The sequence below is a fragment of the Zophobas morio genome, unplaced genomic scaffold (genome assembly GCF_036711695.1).
Source record: "Zophobas morio isolate AGI-343-1 ecotype UQ-CSIRO unplaced genomic scaffold, CSIRO_AGI_Zmor_V1 ptg000016l, whole genome shotgun sequence".
Taxonomy (NCBI): domain Eukaryota; kingdom Metazoa; phylum Arthropoda; class Insecta; order Coleoptera; family Tenebrionidae; genus Zophobas; species Zophobas morio.
In genome coordinates, this window is record NW_026972121.1 from 1,198,194 (window position 1) to 1,217,931 (window position 19,738).

At 36.8% G+C, this 19,738-nt stretch overlaps 1 protein-coding gene and 1 long non-coding RNA gene across 2 annotated transcripts in view; one reads left to right on the forward strand and one right to left on the reverse strand.

Annotated features, from left to right (window-relative positions):
* Positions 1 to 342: 342 nt before the first annotated feature.
* Positions 343 to 1,501, forward strand: LOC135129698 (uncharacterized). Its single transcript, XR_010280624.1, has 2 exons — positions 343 to 1,185; positions 1,239 to 1,501. It is a non-coding gene; the product is annotated as an uncharacterized LOC135129698 (long non-coding RNA).
* A 5,511-nt stretch (positions 1,502 to 7,012) lies between these two features.
* Positions 7,013 to 19,738, reverse strand: part of LOC135129514 (single-minded homolog 1) — a 79,355-nt gene continuing 66,629 nt past the window's right edge. Inside the window, exons 5-8 of the mRNA XM_064056678.1 lie at positions 15,272 to 15,471; positions 14,869 to 14,975; positions 7,935 to 8,082; positions 7,013 to 7,888 (exon numbers count right to left, since the gene is read on the reverse strand). Coding sequence (XP_063912748.1) covers positions 7,300 to 7,888; positions 7,935 to 8,082; positions 14,869 to 14,975; positions 15,272 to 15,471 — 1,044 coding nt within the window. The 3' untranslated portion in view covers positions 7,013 to 7,299. The remainder of the gene's footprint in view (positions 7,889 to 7,934; positions 8,083 to 14,868; positions 14,976 to 15,271; positions 15,472 to 19,738) is intronic.

Genomic DNA, 19,738 nt, shown 5'->3' on the forward strand with positions numbered 1-19,738 from the left:
TATCAAATACAAAGACGTTTTACTCATGTCCTATGAAATTTTTGGCAGAATTGCCAAATATCTATAGGTATTTACGGGTTAAGTGCAGTGTTGGTGTACTTTAAAAAAGCGATAAAATTAATAACCACATTCCTACACTACAAGTATTTCAAAAATGTCACAACTTCTGGCTAAGAAAGTCATAAAATGAATGTCGAAGCAATTTCAAATTATTACCTCAATACCATTATTTACTTTCGATCCCAAACATTTACAACGGCATTAAATACTCGAGATAAATTCAATAAATCCCTCTGACATGATGACTTAATACTCCCAATAAAAATAACAATTACACAGCATTAAAAGATAACCGCGCTATCATCGAGTCTTAACACAAACAAATAAAAAAAGTACGCAAAAATCAATACTATACACGTCCTGATCACGTTTGTAATTTCTAGTTTCTAAAGCAACACGTTGTTATTTTTTTATTATTTAGATTTGAATATTTGTTTGATTAAATGGAATGCAGCGTATCCGAGCACGCTGCGTCGGGGGCGGCGGGTGCAAAACAGCCGTTAATGACAATTCGATAGAGGGCTGGAGGCGGCGACCCCCGCCGTTTCCAAGACGACGGCACAGCCTCGCTTCAGTTTTCCTAGCCCATCTGATATGTTTGTATAAAGATTTGATAGCAATTACACCACGGTTTGCCAAAGCGCTTCTTTCGAATGGAGAGTCCTTCACAACAAAAGGCTCCCTCTATTAGCTAAAATGAGGCAAAGCTTGGGACAATGGGACGAGTGCGGGATTTTTAAGGGGCGGCGGATACGTAAAAAAGAAGATGTATAGTCAAGGTGACCAAATAGTGAATAGTGACCCTGCGTGGCGGTCTCAACTATAAATAAAGTCAACAATTTTAGCAACTTTTTTTCGGTGTATTTCGTTTCGTATGGGAATCCACTCGTGTGTACTCTCCTCAATAGCAATCACAGCCTGAAGTCGTCGTATTACACGTGTCAAATCAACGGGGAGTTTGTAATGACCCGAACGCCCCCCATTATTATTTAGGACGGTCGACGTTTCGCATTGTTAGCCCATCACACTTGCTGACTTCCAGTCAACTAAACTAAACCAATTATTATGTGCCCTTTATTCCAGTGTTTGCTTGTGGAGGAGATTCGGCCGTGGCGGAAAACAATAGTCGGTGAGCTTACGCAAAAAATGAATTCTTAACGAGGGTAGCGAGATTTTAGAAAACCATTATTTACATCCGTCGGGATGGAACTGAAAATTTGTCAACTTCGAAATCATTCGAAATAACAATGGAAATGGGAGCACAGCGAGCAGGTTTAGCAGTACTCAAGTTACTTTCTACTATACAGAGTGTTTTGTTTTTAAGAAGAAACGCCCAACTTATATGAATTTTTTTTAAATGGATGTGACGCAAGATTTTGTGAAGCCATAAATAAAGGCTCTTATTATACATAGTGTTAATAAAAATTTGAATTTTCAAAAATCGAGACTTTTTAAATAAAAACCCTATATTTTATTATTGCATCTTATCCTGTTTTTGCTACCATTGTTTTGTTAAGTGTTTTTCTACATTTATAGTTGATAGATATTGAGGAGATTTTTTACATTTTTAAGAGACAGAGAACAAAACATCAACAAGATCCGGGAATAAAAAGCAGTAAGTATGGTATTCTTGAAAAAACTGAAATATCAAGATTTCAAAACAGTAACGTTTTAGATTTTGAACAAACACCCTGAATATTAAAAAATGCAACAAAATGAAGAAAGACAGAAGTAGAGGTAAACAAAAGGGATAGAATGGAAAAGAAAAAAAGTCAACCACAAAAGAAAGAAAGAAAGAAAGATAGCAGAAGGAGAAAATGAAGTGGAAAAAAGAAAAACAACAGGAGGAAAGAAAGGTAGGAAAGGAAAACAACCTGAACGTGAAAAACTCTAGATACGGAAATTCAAGAAGAAATATCAGGAAAAATTTTCCGGTTTTAATCCGAATAAGCGTAAAAATTGCGGAAATTTTCAAGAATAAATATTAGAAGAGAAGAACAGGAAGGACAAAAGAACAAAAAGTACAAAAAGAAGAAGAGAACGGGCAAAGAAAAGAAAAATCATACAGCGCAGAAAGATGGATAGAAAGGACACAAACAGGCAGAAATAAAAGAAGGCAGTAACAGAAGACAAAAAGAAAGACTAGGAAGAAAAAATCAACAAGTGGAAGAAAGGCAGAAGCAGAAGTAAACAAAGGCAAGGAATGAACAAGGAAAAAACTTCAACCACAAAAGGAAGAAAGGTAACGGAAGGAGAGAAAAGCAGCGAAAAAAAAGAAAGACAACAGGAGGAAAAAAGGATAAGAAAGGCGTCAGAAAAAGAAAAGGAAAGCAGAAGGGACAAAATAAGAAAGGGAAAAGAAAACAGTCTGAAATTTCTCGCTATGTTCCCATTTTATATCTAAAAGGTAGCACGATCAAGCTATCAAAATTTGGATAGTACAAAGAAAAAAGCTCTAAATGAGAAGATAAATAAATTTGAGAAGAAATATTAGAAAAATTTACGATTTTAATCAAAATAAGCGTAAAAATTGAAGCAATTTTCAAGAATAAATATTAGGAAGGGAGAACAGGAAAGGCAAAAGCAGGACGGAAAGTACAGAAAGAAGAAGAGAACGGGCAATGCAAAGAAAAGTCATAAAGAGCAGAAAGGTGGATAAAAAGGACACAAGCAGAAGTAAGGATCAACTGAAGAAAAAAAGAATAGAAGATAGCAAAACCGACAGGGAGAAAGGAAGACAGAAGCTTAAGTAAACAGAAGCCAACAGCAAAAAGAAAGAAAAGTGGCAGCAGCAGGAATGAAAGTGGAAGGAAAAGAGCAAAATATGTCTAGAAGGACACACTATCAACGTCAAAAGTTGGAAAATGCAAAAAACGTTCAAAATGAGAAGATAAAACAATTCAAGAAGAAATATCAGAAAAAAGTTAGCAATTTTAATCCGAATAAACGTAAAAATTAAAAAAATTTTCAAGAAGAAATATCAGAAGAGAAAAGGGGAAACGACAAAAGAAGGACAGAAAGCGCAAAGAGAAGGACTGAAAAGTTATAACAAGCAATCAAATGAATAGAAAGGACACAGACAGAAGCAAAGATTGACAGACGGACAAAGAATAAGAATTGAAAAGAGAGCACAATAGACAAGAAGAAAGAAAGGCAGAAACAGTAGGAACGAAAAGCGCCAATAGAAGGAAAGAAAGAACAGAAAAAATCAACAGATGGAAGAACGGCAGAAGTAGAAGTCGAAGTAAACAAAATGGAAACGGAAAAAAGGTCATCCACAAAAGAAAGCAGACAACAGACGGAAAAGGGCGCAAAGAAAGTTAGGAAAGGCGACAGAAAAAGAAAACAGGAAAAGAGACAAAATAAGAAAGACAAAAGAAAACAACCTGAACGTCCTCGCTGTATTCGCATTATATATCCAGAAGGTAACACGATCAAGGTATCAAAAATTGGATAATGCACAGATAAAAGCTCTAAATGAGACAAACAAATAAATAGAAATTACACAGACAGATGCAAACATTGACAGACGGACAAAGAAAAAGAATTGAAAAGATAGTACAATAGACAAGAAGAAAGCAAGGCAGAAATGGTAGGATGGAAAAGTGCCAATAGAAGGAAAGAAAGAACAGAAGAAGTCAACAGATGGAAGAACGGCAGAAGTGTAGAAATTGAAGAAATTTTCAAGAATAAATATTACTCCTAGAAGAGAACAAGAAGGTCAAATAAAAGGACAGAAGTACAGAGAGAAGAACAAAACGCGTAAAGAAAAGTCACAAAGGACAGAATCGTGAATAGAAATAATCGACTGAAGACCAAACAAAAAATAGAAAACACGGCAAAACAGACAGGGAGAAAAGGAAGGCAGCAACAAAAGCAAAGAAGAAAGGGTAGAAAGAAGTAAGCAACAAGTGGATGAAAGGCAGAAGCAGAAGTTAACAGAATGCAACAGCAAAAGGAAAGAAAAGTAGCAGCAGCAGGAATGGAAGTGGAAGAAAGACAGCGGGAGGAAAGAAGGTAGAAGTAGAAGGAAGGAAAATCTATAGGAAAAGGAAAGGAAAGCAGCGGAAAGCAGAAAACAAGGAATGCAGAGGAAATAACTTGGACGTGCTCGCTGTGCTCGCAATATATATATGCAGAAGGACACACCATCGAGGTGTCAAAAGTTGGATAATCCAAAAAAGCTCAAAATGAGAAGATAAAGAAATTCAAGAAGAAATGTCATAAAAAAGTTTGCAATTTTAATTCGAATAAACGTAAAAATTAAAGAAATTTTCAAGAAGAAATATCAGAAGAGAAAAGGGAAAAGTACAAAAGAAGGACAGAAAGCACAAAGAGAAGAACAGAAAAGTTATAACAGGCAAACAAATGAATAGAAAGGACACAGACAGAAGCAAAGATTGACAGACTGACAAAGAAAAAGAATTGAAAAGGCAGCACAATAGACAAGATGAAAGAAAGGCAGAAACAGTAGGAAAGACAAGTGCTAATAGAAAGAAAGAAAGAAAGAACAGAAGAAGTCAACAGATGGAAGAACGGCAGAAGTGTAGAAATTGAAGAAATTTTCAAGAATAAATATTACTCTCAGAAGAGAACAGAAAGGTCAAATAAAAGGACAGCAGTACAGAGAGAAGAACAAAACGCGTAAAGAAAAGTCACAAATGACAGAAAAGTGCATAGAAATGATCGACCGAAGACCAAACAAAAAATAGAAAAGACGGCAAAACAGACAGGGAGAAAAGGAAGGCAGCAACAGAAGCAAAGAAGAAAGGGTAGAAAGAAGAAAGCAACAAGTGGATGAAAGGCAGAAGCAGAAGTTAACAGAATGCAACAGCAAAAGGAAAGAAAAGTGGCAGCAGCAGGAATGGAAGTGGAAGAAAGACAACGGGTGGAAAGAAGGTAGAAGTAGAAGGAAGGAAAATCTACTGGGAAAGGAAAGGAAAGCAGCGGAAAGCAGAAAACAAGGAAGGCAGGGGAAATAACCTGGACGTGCTCGCTGTGCTCGCAAGATATATGCAGAAAGACACACTATCGAGGTGTCAAAAGTTGGATAATGCAAAAAAAGCTGAAAATGAGAAGATAAAGAAATTCAAGAAGAAATATCAGAAAAAAGTTTGCAATTTTAATCCGAATAAACGTAAAAATTAAAGGAATTTTCAAGAAGAAATAACAGAAGAGAGAAGGGGAAAGGACAAAAGAGGGACAGAAAGCGCAATGAGAAAGACAGAAAAGTTATAACAGGCAAACAAATGAATAAAAAGGATACAGACAGAAGCAAATATTGACAGACGGACAAAGAAAAAGAATTGAAAAGACAGCACAATAGACAAGAAGAAAGAAAGGCAGAAACAGTAGGAAAGAAAAGCGCCAATAGAAGGCAAGAAAGAACAGAAGAAGTCAACAGATGGAAGAACCGCAGAAGTGTAGAAATTGAAGAAATTTTCAAGAATAAATATTACTCCTAGAAGAGAACAGGAAGGTCAAATAAAAGGACAGAAGTACAGAGAGAAGAACAAAACGCGTAAAGAAAAGTCACAACGGGCAGAAAGGTGCATAGAAATGATCGACCGAAGACCAAACAAAAAATAGAAAAGACGGCAAAACAGACAGGGAGAAAAGGAAGACAGCAACACAAAGAAAGAAGAAAGGGTAGGAAGAAGAAAGTAACAAGTGGATGAAAGGCAGAAGCAGAAGTTAACAGAAGGCAACAGCAAAAGGAAAGAAAAGTGGCAGCAGCAGGAATGAAAGTGGAAGAAAGACAGCGGGTGGAAAGAAGGTAGAAGTAGAAGGAAGGAAAATCTACAGGGAAAGGAAAGCAAAGCAACGGAAAGCAGAAAACAAGGAAGGCAGAGGAAATAACCTGGACGTGCTCGCTGTGCTCGCAATATATATGCAGAAGGACACACTATCGAGGTGTCAAAAGTTGGATAATGCAAAAAAAAGCTCAAAATGAGAAGATAAAGAAATTCAAGAAGAAATATCAGAAAAAAGTTTGCAATTTTAATCCGAATAAACGTAAAAATTAAAGAAATTTTCAAGAAGAAATAACAGAAGAGAAAAGGGGAAAGGACAAAAGAGGGACAGAAAGCGCAATGAGAAGGACAGAAAAGTTATAACAGGCAAACAAATGAATAGAAAGGACACATACAGAAGCAAAGATTGACAGACGGACAAAGAAAAAGAATTGAAAAGACAGCACAATAAACAAGAAGAAAGAAAGGCAGAAACAGTAGGAAAGAAAAGCGCTAATAGAAAGAAAGAAAGAACAGAAGAAGTCAACAGATGGAAGAACGGCAGAAGTAGAAGTAACCAGAAGACTACAGCAAAAGGAATTAGAGCCGGGAGCTCAGGGCAACAGCTGAAGGAAGGAATGGCAACATAAAAAGGAAAGAAAATCGGCAGATATTTTTTTAATAATTTAGCTTGGCAGGAAGTTTTAGAAATTTATCATTGCATTGAAATCCAAAGAGCGTCGTTAATTAAAGTACTTATGAATATCTTTGGGAAACTAACTCAATTACGAAAAAAAAGCTCAAAATCAGAAGACAAAGAAATTCAAGAAATTTCAATTTTGCAAAACCAGAAATGAAAAATGTTTAAAGAGACATAAAATGATAATATGAAATGCCGTAAAAAAGAGAGAACAAAAGTACAAAAATTCATTTTTCAATCAAAAAATGAATTTTTTGAAGACAATTTGTTTAAAAGATATAACAAAGCAAGTTGTTGTACATACCTGTATAAACTTCCTTCGTGTTTTATTATTCTTTTTAATTATATGACAGCTGCATTAATAATTTTATCACTAATAGAAAAAATTAGATGTTTTATATATTTTTTTTTTTAATTTGAATTAATATTCGATTTTGTTTTTAACCGATTCGTGGGGCATTGAAATAACACACCATTTGAAAAATAACAGGCAATCTTTATTAATATTTGGTTGGGTATACGTACTAATAAAGTTATTGTACATTTAATAATAGCATAGACATACAGTCGTATTCACAGTCTTAAATTATTGTCGTATCTATCCAAAACAACAAAATCATCAAAATCAAAGCACCCAAAATAAGATCACGCTAACACAATTGACACTAAATTATATTACTCTTCTCTTATGGCACGCCACTCGGGATTGAATCTTATATACAGCCTTACTTACACTCGAAAAATACTTATATTTTACATTGTATCGTATAAAACTCTCAAAGTAACCACAACAGTTCCCCTCCCCCACTAGTGCACGTACTCGTTCGCCAGTTGGTACTGCTGAGTGTCAACAATCACACTCGTATACCCCGCAGTGCTTCCAACATGATTTAGCTGCTTAAACTCGTGTGCATACATATTCTGCGTCGGCTGCGCATGCGCAGGATTATTATTGAAACACCCTATATTAAAGTGCTGGCCGTGAATGTCTCCACAGTAAGGATTACTCGTCAAATTCTGCAGGTGCATCTCGCTCTCTGAAGAACTACAGCTGGACGAAGACGCGCTGAAGGGCCGCTGTTGCCCTTGACCCAGCAGGGGATGCTGGCTGACGTCATCGGAGTAGGGGTAGAACAGCTCCTGGTGCGAATAGTACGTCTCTTCGCTGGGCAGGTTGAGGAACATCGAGTACTCGGGGGTGGGGTAGGCCACGGCCGACTCGCTGTAGTCCTCGTCGGGGATGGAGGGGGAGATGATGGGCGGCTGGTGCGGGGTGGCGCGGCTCGGCTGGTACTTGGGGGCGAGCTTGGCGGGGGAGTTTTTTGGGGACGTGGGGACTTCTTCGCGGAGTGAGCCTTGAGCGAGGTTGAGGAGGAGGTCCTTGCCTTCCAGGTCGCTGCAAACAGAGGGTGAGTTGCGGAGGGTGAGGGGTGGGAGATTACCTAAGTACGTAGTTGACGGATACGATGCAGTGGGGTCGAGATGAGCGCGAGTTGTGGACGATGGTGGCGTAGCTTTGCATCCAGACCCAGCCGCCGCCTTTGCTCATGAAGCGGTAGTATTTGGTGGTTACTTGCCCTTTGCATAGCACTGGAAGTCGAGGAAGGAAACATAAAAATAACGAATAAACGAAGGAAAATAAATACCAACAAAAGAACGGGAAGGTGGAAAAAATTGAGTGGTGAAGAAAAAGGAGGAAGAGGATTTCAAACAAAACCAAAATAATAAACTGTTCGCAGAAATTAATGATTTGGAATCAGTGCATCGACGTAAAATTCAAAATTTCCTATTTGAAACAACAAGAAATTTTGCAAATTCAAAAATTTTTTAATTGATCAACTAACAAAAAACATACATGCTATTATTGCAAATATATAAATTTCTCGGTGTTTAGATTTACACAACGTGGATTTTTTTAAGAAACAACAATGTTCTTCTTTCTCAGTCTAAGATTCACCAAATAGTTGATTTAAGACGAAAAAAAGGACGTAGGACGAAAAGGACGAAGGACGAAGGGGTCGTAGGACAAACTATAAATGAACGAGAAGGACGGAGGTCGAAAATGCGATAAGGACGAAAGTGAAAGGAAGAATATGACCGAGGACATAAACGCAATAAGGATGAAGGTCGGTGAACGAAAAAGCCATGAGGACAAATAACCAAAGAAGAAAAGGACGAAGGACGAAAAGAAGAAAGACAAAAGACGAAAAGAATAACCAACGAATGACGAAAATGACAATACGAAAACGGCGGAGGACGAAAATGATAAAACGAAAAAGATGGAGGACGAAAAAACCATAAGGACCGAGGACGGAAAACGAAGAACTAGGAGGACGGAGGACAAAGGACGACCTGGACGAAAGTCATAAGGAGCAAAAAGAATGAAGAGGGTGTAGGTCGAAAAGGGCGAAGAACAATGGATATAAATAGAGAAGGATACGGTACCAAATGAACGAACAAAGGGAGACAAAAAGGACGACAACGAACGACGGAAAGGAGGAATAACGAACGACAGAAAGGAATAACAAAGAAAAATGGAAAGGACAAAGAACGTAAAAGACGAACAACAAAGGACGAAAATAGCGAACAACAAAGGTCGGAAAGGGCGAAGGACGAAAAAGCGAACAATGAAGAACGGAAAGGACGACTAACGAAGGACGAAAAAGACGAAAAACGAAAGACGAAAGGGACGATCAACGAAGAACGAAACGGGCGAACAACAAAGGAAAAAAGGACGAAAAACGAAGGAAAGAAAAGATGAATAGGAGAAGAGGTCGAAGAAGGAAGAAGAGGGCGAAAGATGAAGAAGATGGAGGACAAAAAAGAAAAGGACGTAAGGCGAAAAGGGCGGAGAACGATGAACGAAAAGGCGAAGGACGAAAAGGGCGAACAACAAAGGAAATAAGGACGAACAACAAAGGAAAAAAGAACGAAAAACGAAGGACAGAAAAGATGAACAGGACGAAGAGGTCGTAGGAGGAAGAAGACGAAGGACGAAAATGACAGACGACGAAGGGTGAAGAGAACGAAGAACGAAGGAAGAAAAGGGCGAAGAACGATGAATGAAAAGGCGAAGGAAGGAGGCCGAAGAACGAAGTGGACAAAGGATGAAAAAGACGAAGGATAGACAGCGAAAAGAGGGAAGGGCAAAGGATGAAAGACGAAACGGACACAGGACGAAAAGGACGAAGGGCGAAAAGGGCAAAGGACAAGGGACAAAACGCGTTAAGATGACGAGAGGATGAAGAACGAACAACGAAGAGGACAAGAAACAAAGAGGAAAGGCCGAAAGAACGGAGGACAAAAACGCAATAAGGACGAAAAGGTGATAAGAACAAAAGAGGAAGGACAAAAGATGAAAAGAAGGACAAAGGACGACCAACGAAGGACGAAAAGAACGAAGAATAAGACAAAAATGACCAAAAAAGAACAGGCTACAGAGACCAAGGACGAAAATGGTCAACAACGAACGACGAAAAGGACGAACAATGAAGAACGGAAAGGACGAATAACGAAAGACGAAACTTATTAACGACGAAAAGGGCAGAGGACGGAGAACGAAAAGGCGAGCAAGACGTAGGACAAAAAGCACAAAGAATGAAAAGGACCAAGGACAAAAGAGCGAAGGGAAAGTAACGAAAAGGATGAACAATCAAGTACAAAACGGACGAATGACAAAGGACGAACAACATAGGACAAAAAAGACAAACAAAAAGGACGAAAAGCACATACAGCAAAAGATGAAAAGGACGTACAACAAAAGACGAAAAGAACGTACAGCAAAGGACGGAAAGGATAAATAACAAAGGACGAAAAGGACGAACATCAAAGGATGAAAAGGACGAAGAAAAAAGTGCGAAAAAGACGAACAACCAAGGACGAAAAGGGTGAACAAAAAAGAATGAAAAGACGAACAACAACAAACGAAGGATGGAAAGCATGAAGGGCGGAGAATGAAAAGGTGACAAGGACAAGACGAAGAGGACGAAAGACGAAAGACCAAGAGGACGAAGGACGAAGAGGACGAAGGACGAAGAGAATGAAGGACGAAGAGAACGAAGGACGAAGAGAACGAAGGACGAAGAGAACGAAGGACGAAGAGAACGAAGGACGAAGAGAACGAAGGACGAAGAAAACGAAGGACGAATTTGTCGAAGAACGAAAAGGATGAAGAAGGGACGCAGAAGACGAACGAAGGACGAAGGACGAAAAGGACAAAGAACGAAAAGGGCGAAGGACCAAAAGGACGAAAGACGAAAAGGACGTAGGACGAAAAGGACGAAGGACGAAAAGGTCGAAGGACGAAAAGGACGAAGGACGAAACGGACGAAGGACGAAAAGGACGTAGGACGAAAAGGACGAAGGACGAAAAGGACGAAGGACGAAAAGGACGAAGGACGAAGGACAAAAAGGACGAAGGACGAAGGACAAAAAGGACGAAGGACGATAAGGACGAAGGACGATAAGGACGAAGGACGATAAGGACGAAGGACGATAAGGACGAAGGACGATAAGGACGAAGGACAAGAAGGACGAAGGACAAGAAGGACGAAGGACAAAAAGGACGAAGGACAAAAAGGACGAAGGACGAAAAGGACGAAGGACGAAAGGCGAAAAGGACGAAAGGCGAAAAGGGCGAAGTACGAAAAGGGCGAAGGACAAGAAGGACGAATGACGAAAAGAACGAAGGACGAAAAGGACGAAAATGACGAAGGACGAAGAGGACGAAAAGGACAATTAACAAAAGCCGACAAGAACGAACAACAAAGAACGAAAGGACAACTAACAAAGGTCGAAAACGACATACAACAAAGGATGAAAAGGACGTACAACAAAGGACGAAAAAAATGAACATCAAAGGCTGAAAAGGACGAACAAAAAAAGACGATAAAGACGAAGAACCAAATACGGAAAGGATGAACAAAAAAGAACAAAAGAAACAACAACAAAGATGAAAAAGACGAAGAGTGGAAAATAAAAAAGATGAAGGTCGAAGACGAAGAAGAACGAAGAGGACGAAAAACCAAGAGAACGAAGAACGAAGGGGACGAAGTACGAATAAGACGAAAGAAGAAAAGGACGAAGGACGAAGAAGACGAAGGACGAAAAGGACGAAAGACGAAGAAGATGAAGGACGGAAAGGACGAAGGACACGAACGACTAAGGGAACGAAGAACAAATTTGTCGAAAAACGAAGAGGATGAAGGAAGGACGCAGATGACGAACGAAGGACGAAAAAGAAGAAGGACGAAAAGGACGAAGGGCGAAAAGGACGAAGGGCGAAAAGGACGAAGGACGAAAAGGACGAAGGACGAAACGGACGAAGGACGAAAAGGACGAAGGACGAAAAGGACGAAGGACGGAAAGGACGAAGGACGAAAAGGACGAAGGACGAAAAGGACGAAGGACGAAAAGGACGTCGGACGAAGGACGAAAAGGACGAAGGACGAAGGACGAAAAGGACGAAGGACGAAAAGGACGAAGGACTAAAAGGACGAAGGACAAGAAGGACGAAGGACAAAAAAGACAAAGGACGAAAAGGACGAAGGACGAAAAGGACGAAGGACAAGAAGGACGAAGGACAAAAAGGACAAAGGACGAAAAGGACGAAGGACGAAAAGGACGAAGGACGAAGGGCGAAAAGGACGAAGGGCGAAAAGGACGAAGTACGAAAATGACGAAGGACGAAAAAGACGAAGGACGAAAAAGACGAAGGACGAAAAAGACGAAGGACGAAAAAGACGAAGGACGAAAAAGACGAAGGACGAAGGACGAAAAGAACGAAGGACGAAAAGGACGAAGGACGAAAAGGACGAAGGACGAAGGACGAAAAGGACGAAGGACGAAAAGGACGAAGGACGAAGGACAAAAAGGACGAAGGACGAAAAGGACGAAGGACGAAAAGGACGAAGGACGAAAAGGACGAAGGACGAAAAGGACGAAGGACGAAAAGGACGAAGGACGAAAAGGACGAAGGACGAAAAGGACGAAGGACGAAAAGGACGAAGGACGAAAAGGACGAAGGACGAAAAGGACGAAGGACGATCAATATACAACAAAGGACGAAAAGTACAAGCAACAAAGGACGAAAAGGACAATTATCAAAGGCCGAAAAGAACGAACAACAAGGATGAATAACAAAAGACGAAAAGGACGTACAACAAAAGACGAAAAGGACGTACAACAAATGACGAAAAGGACAAATAACAAAGGACGAAAAGGACAAATAACAAAGGACGAACAGGACAAATAACAAAGGACGAACAGGACAAATAACGAAGGACAAAAAGGACAACTAACAAAGGACGAAAAGGATGCACAATAAAGGACGAAAAGGATGTACAACAAAGGACGAAAAGGACAAATAACGAAGGACAAAAAGGATAAATAACGAAGGACAAAAAGGATAAATAACGAAGGACAAAAAGGACAACTAACAAAAGACCAAAAGGATGTACATCAAAGGATGAAAAGGACGAACAAAAAAGGACGATAAAGACGAAGAACCAAGTACGAAAAGGATGAACAAAAAGAAGGATAAAGGGCGAAGAATGAAAAGGTGACAAGGACAATACGAAGAGGACGAAGGACGGAGAGGACGAAGGATGAAAACGACGAAGGACGAAAACGACGAAGGACTAAGAGGAGGAAGAACGAAGAAGACGATCAATATACAACAAAGGACGAAAAGAACAAGGAACAAAGGACGAAACAACACGCAACAAAGGACGAAAAAGACAATTAACAAAGGCCGAAAAGAACGAACAACAAAGGACGAATAACAAAAGACGAAAAGGACGTACAACAAAGGACGAAAAGGACAAATAAAGGACGAAAAGGACAAATAACAAAAGACGAAAAGGACAACTAACAAAGGACGAAAAGGATGTACAACAAAGGACGAAATGGACATATGAGAAAGGACGAAAACGACGTACAACAAAGGACGAAAAGGACATACAACAAAGGATGAAAAGGACGAACATCAAAGGATGAAACGGACGAACAAAAAAAGACGATAAAGACGAAGAACCAAGTACGAAAAGGATGAACAAAAAAGAAGGATAAAGGGCGGAGAATGCAAAGGTGACAAAGACAATACGAAGAGGACGAAGGACGGAGAGAACGAAGGACGAAGCACGAAGAGGACGAAGAACGAAGAAGACGAAGGACGAAACACGAAGAGGATGAAGGACGAAAGACGAAGAGGACGAAGGACGAAGAGAAAGACGAAATTGACGAAGGATGCAGAGGATGAAGGAACGACGAAGAAGACGAAGAAGACGAAGGAAGAACGAAAGACGAAAAGGACGAAGGACAAAAAGAACGAAAAAAAACGAATGACGAAAAGGACCAAGGACGAAAACGACGAATTACGAAAAGGACGAATTATGAAAAAAAGGACAGAAAGTAGCGAGAGCACAGAAAGGGGACAGAAAGCATGAAAATCAGAAAAGTCTGACAGACGAACAGAAAGACGGATAGAAGGACAGACATAATTAAGGATTAACATAAGAAAAATGAAGAGAATAGAAACGACAGAAAATTCGAAAAAAGAAAAGTTACACAATAACGACAACATGAGGAATGGACAGCTCTAGGAAAAAAAAGGAAAAAGAGCAGGACGAGAAAAGACAACAGAGGGAAGAAAACAGAAATAAACGGAAGGCAACCGTAGAAAGTACGAAAGATGGCAATGGAAGGAGGCAGAAGTATGATTAGTCTTAAATCATTTTTTATAATTTTAGTTTAAGACAACATAGTTAAATATAGTACGAACAATGCTTTAATAGGTGAATCAGTAAAAAATAACAAAAATATTCAAACACAGAAATAAACTTAATAATCATGAACTAATAAACACGAAAATAAAAACAAAAGGATTGGTAAGAAGAAAAAGATAGACACTGAATTTATAAATTAACTTAAACAAAACTACAACGTAACGGAATTTGAAATTAGAGAGGCAAAACTGAAAAAAAAACGCCGCATAAAACCAATAGGATTTGGATTGGCCATGAAAAACAAACACAACCAACAAAACATCAGAAGCTAAACACAAAATTCGCGACTCTTAAGACTTCATAAGTCTTTATCATCTTCCTCCTATCAACACCGCCACAGAAACAAGACCCTTACAACCCAAATCATCCCCAGGGGCTGCGACATACACAAATGCCACCACCCTTATCCATGTTTGTTCAGCTCTCCCCAGGAAATTTATTGTTTAGGGAGTTAATTACGCGCAATCACCAACAGATTAACACAACTGGGGAAACCCATCCCTGCAGGTACGCCCGGCGAAGACCGTAACGGTAATAAAGCGGTCCGCACAACAATACAGCATGTCTCCGAAAGGAAAATTTCAGTACTTACATTGGTGATGAGCGTATCGCATTGCCAGAATATCGCTGCCGTGGATATAATGATACAGCGTTTTTTCGATGAGGTCCTGGGGCTCATATCCCGTCAATTGGGCCACCCTGCAAACACAAAAAACCCGAGAAATATTACACCGCTCATTATATTGAAACAGCCTGCATATTCCGCCTGCAGGCGTGTTTGTATTACGCCACTTTTTACGACGTAAAACAATGGGGAATTTAGAATGGCAGCTCGTGTTACATCGTCCGTATTGGTGATGAATGGGAACTGAAGCACCTGACAGTGCTGGTAACACGACACCCACAAATCGATCGTTTTCGGGGAGACAAATCTCGCCACACGTTACCATTTCAGTTATTTTTCCAAAGTAAAATGAATTTTAATGCAATCTTACCTCGCATCCAGAAAAATTAACTTGAGATCTAAGCTAGCCCTGAACATGAACATGTTTGTGTGGAGTTTGATTTCGGTTATGGCACTGGGTGGTAACGAATGCCCGACGGCAACAAGACCCATGTTTTGGTAACAGCCTTCGTAGGGCGATGAGGAGGCGCTGAATTGTTTCACTTTGAGGTAGCCCGAGCAGTGGATGACCTGGAAAGATTGGTTCTCGGTGAGGTCCTATTGGCTGCTTGTTTAATTCAACGACTTTTAAATTATTCCACTAATTTGCAAATTGGCATATGGTAGTTTTAATTGCCTTTGGAATAAAAGGATTACACATGTTTACATCTGAAGTGTGCTCGCTCGCATGCACAAAGGAAGTAAATCAGAGGTGCATATGCATGATGTGTGCATTCAAGTCGTTATTCGGTGCTTATGCAATTTATGCGTTTAGGTTGTTAATTATGCATTTCGCTTCTTGGGTTGCTTGCTTATTAGTGGGTGGAGAGGTGACTTTGAAGTTGCATGGAAGTATACATTATATCGGATGACTACATCAAAGAACGTTAAAATTAATCAAGTAGACACTGAAACAACCGAAAATTAGTTAATCAACGGCAATTGTTTTGGTCAAAAAAGCCTATAGCCAATATTTGAAGATGTTTTTAAGTGGGAAAGAGTGAAAATAACATCTTTATTTCCCTTTAACAACCCGATTTCCGGTTTTCTCCTTTTTTAAAAGAAGTGATAAAAACTAGGAGTTAAAGGTCAAAAATATTAGTGTTCTTGACAAACTTCGTCCCTGAAGATTTGGTTAATTAATTTAGACTCGGAGCAATTAAAATATTCAGAACAATTTTAAATACTTAATTAATTATTATTAATTGAAGTAAAGACAAAATATTCAAAGATACGCAGATAAAGTGCTTAGGAAGAAAGATGGAAACGGTAAAAGACAGACGGAAAGGGCGAGAGAACAGATAACAGAGATAAAGAGACAGAGAAAGAGAGCACATAATGAAGGAAAAAGAGAAAATAAAAGAAAAACAGGCAGATAGAAATATTAAGAATATCACACATAAAGGAGAAAGGACAAACATTTGAAAAAATTGAAGCAAAAGACAGGTAAGAGAAACAAGCAGATAGAAGAACAGTTGGATACAGGGAAGAACTTATCAGAAAAATGCAGACAAAAGTATAGAAATGCAAAAAAGAGAAAAGATGATCCAAAAGGTAGTAAGAAAATAGAAATGATAAAAACAAAAGAAGATAGAAAAGAAACAAAAACAGAGAAAAGTAAAGAAAGACAAGCCAACTGACAGACAAGGTCATAGAAAGACAAATAAGAAAACTAACAGAAGACAGAAGGACAAAAGACAACAGATCGTAGAAAAGGCCAAATTATAAAAAAAATACAGAAGCATACAAAGAAGGCCTTGGAAGTAAATTGGACAACAGACAAAATAAGGGACAGAAATACGCTATGAGAACACAGAAAGAAATAGCAATACGCAGAGAAGACTCAATAAACAACAGAAGTACAAAAACACACAAGCGGAGGTGAATAGATAAAATAAACAAAGCCGATAGGAGAACAAAAAAAAATATGTCACGAGGACAGAAGAGACACAAAAAGACAGGTAGAAGGATAGAACTCCAAAAATGGAAAAAACAGAAAAAAGGACAAACAGGCAAAAACGACAAAAGGACAAACATGCTGAGGAGACAAAAGTATAAATAGACAAAATAGGCAAAGGCGACAAGACAAAAAACACGGCAAAAAGAAAGAAAGAAAAAAGGCAAATAGACACAACATGAGGAAAAGAACATTGCGAAATACAATGCAAATTTTCATTTTTAAATTTTTCGAGTTTTCAAGTTTAAATTTTTCAGTTTTTCAATTTTTCAACTTTTGAATTTTTCAATTTTTGGATTTAAGTTCCTCGAGTTTTCGATTTTTCAATGCTTCGATGTTTTAATTTTTTGTTTTTCCATGTTCAATTTTTCGCTTCTCTAATTTTTCTATTTGCAATTTTTCATTTTTAAATTTTTCAGTTTTTCGATTTTCCTACTTTTGGATGTTTCAATCTTTCGCTTCGGTTTTGTATTTTCTTCTTTCTTTCAATGGGAAATTTTTCAATTTTTCTATTAGTGATTTTTCGGTTTTTAATTTTCTCAAATTTTTGATTTACAATTTTTCTAGTTTTCGTTTTAAATATGTATGAAATTACAATATTTTTTCAATTTTTCACTTATTCCTTTCTTAAAATTTTGAATAGTCAGTTTGTCATTCTGTTTTTCGATTTTCCTACTTTCGAATGTTTCAATTTTTCGATTAACAACTTTTCGTTTCGGTTTTGCGTTTTCTTTATTTTTTCAATTTTTCGGTTTTTAATTTTTCGTTTGTCAAATTTTTGATTCACAATTTTTGTAGTTTCCATTTTAAATATGTATAACACATATAACAATATTTTTTTTAATTTTTCCATTTTTCCATTTTTCAATTTGATTTTAAAACTTTTCCATTTATTCCACTTCTCGGACTCTTCGAGTTTTCATTTTAAAATTTTTTAGTTGTTGAATTTCCCAACTTTTGAATTTTTTTTGAGTTTTTAATCTTTCGTTTCTGTTTTTTATTTTCTTATTTTTTTTCAATGTTTCATTTTTATAATTTTTTGTTTTTTCATGTTCAATTTTTCGATTTAAGTTCCTCGAGTTTCCAATTTTTCGTTTCGGTTTTTTATTTTCTTATTTTTTCAGTTACTCAATTTTTCAATGTTTCAATGTTTTAATTCTTTGTTTATCCATCTTCAATTTTTCGTTTCTTTAGTTTTTCTATCTGCAATTTTTCATTTTTAAATTTTTCAGTTTTTCGATTTTCCTTCTTTTGGATGTTTCAATTTTCGTTTCGGTTTTGTATTTTCTTCTTTTTTTCAATGGGAAATTTTTCAATTTTTGGACTTTCCATTTTTCAGTTAGCAATTTTTCGGTTTTTCAAAGTTGTAATTTTATAATTTTTTTGTTCAATAGGAAATTTTTCAATTTTTGGAGTTTCAATTTTTCTATTAGCAATTTTTCGGTTTTTAATTTTCTCAAATTTTTTATTTACAATTTTTCCAGTTTTCATTTTAAATATGTGTAAAATGACAATATCTGTTTTAAATTTTTCACTTTTTTAATTCTACGATTTCTGATTTTTTCCAATTTTTTAATTTTTTAATTTTTGGATTTGCAATTTCCCGATTAAAGTTTCTTGAGTTTTGAATTTTTCAATTTTTCGTTTCGGTTTATTTTCTTATTTTTTCAATTATTCGATTTTATAATTTTTTCTTTTTCCATGTTTAATTTCACGTTTCTTCAATTTTTCGATTTGCAATTTTTCATTTTAAAATTTTTCTGTTTTTCGATTTTAGTATTTTTGGATAATTCAATTTTTCGATTTACAATTTTTCGTTTCGGTTTTGTGTTTTCTTTATTTTTTTCGATTTTTCGGGTTTTCAAACTTCTGAGTTTATAATCTTTCTTTTTTGAATGGGAAATTTTAAAATTTTTGGACTTTCAATTTTTCTATTGGCAATTTTTCGGTTTTTAATTTTTCGTTTCAATTTTTGATTTACAATTTTTGTAGTTTCTATTTTAAATATGTATAATACATATATTTTTTTAAATTTTTGAATTTTTCCATTTTTCATTTATTTAATTTTAAATCTTTTCCATTTATTCCACTTCACCATTTTTCGAATCTTGATTTTTCAATGTTCTGATTTTATAATTTTTTGTTTTTTCAATCTCAACTTCAATTTTTCGAGTTTTCAAGTTTAAATTTTTCAGTTTTTCAATTTTTCAACTTTTGAATTTTTCCATCTTTCGATTTAAATTTCCTGAGTTTTTAATCTTTAATTTCGGTTTTTTATTTTCATATTTTTTTCAATGTTTCAGTTTTATAATTTTTTGTTTTTTCGTGTCAATTTTTCGTTTCTTCAATTCTTCGATTTGCAATTTTTCATTTTTAAGTTTTTCGACTTTTCAAGTTTAAATTTTTCAGTTTTTCAGTTTTCCAACTTTCGAGTTTTTCAATTTTTGGATTTAAGTTCCTCGAGTTTTCGATTTTTCAATGTTTCGATGTTTTAATTTTTTGTTTTTCCATGTTCAATTTTTCACTTCTCAAATTTTTCTATTTGCAATTTTTCATTTTTAAATTTTTCAGTTTTTCGATTTTCCTACTTTTGGATGTTTCAATCTTTCGTTTCGGTTTTGTATTTTCTTCTTTCTTTCAATGGGAAATTTTTCAATTTTTCTATTAGCGATTTTTCGGTTTTTAGTTTTCTCAAATTTTTGATTTACAATTTTTCTAGTTTTCGTTTTAAATATGTATGAAATGACAATATTTTTTCAATTTTTCACTTATTCCTTTCGTAAAATTTTGAATATTCAGTTTGTCATTCTGTTTTTCGATTTTCCTACTTTCGAATGTTTC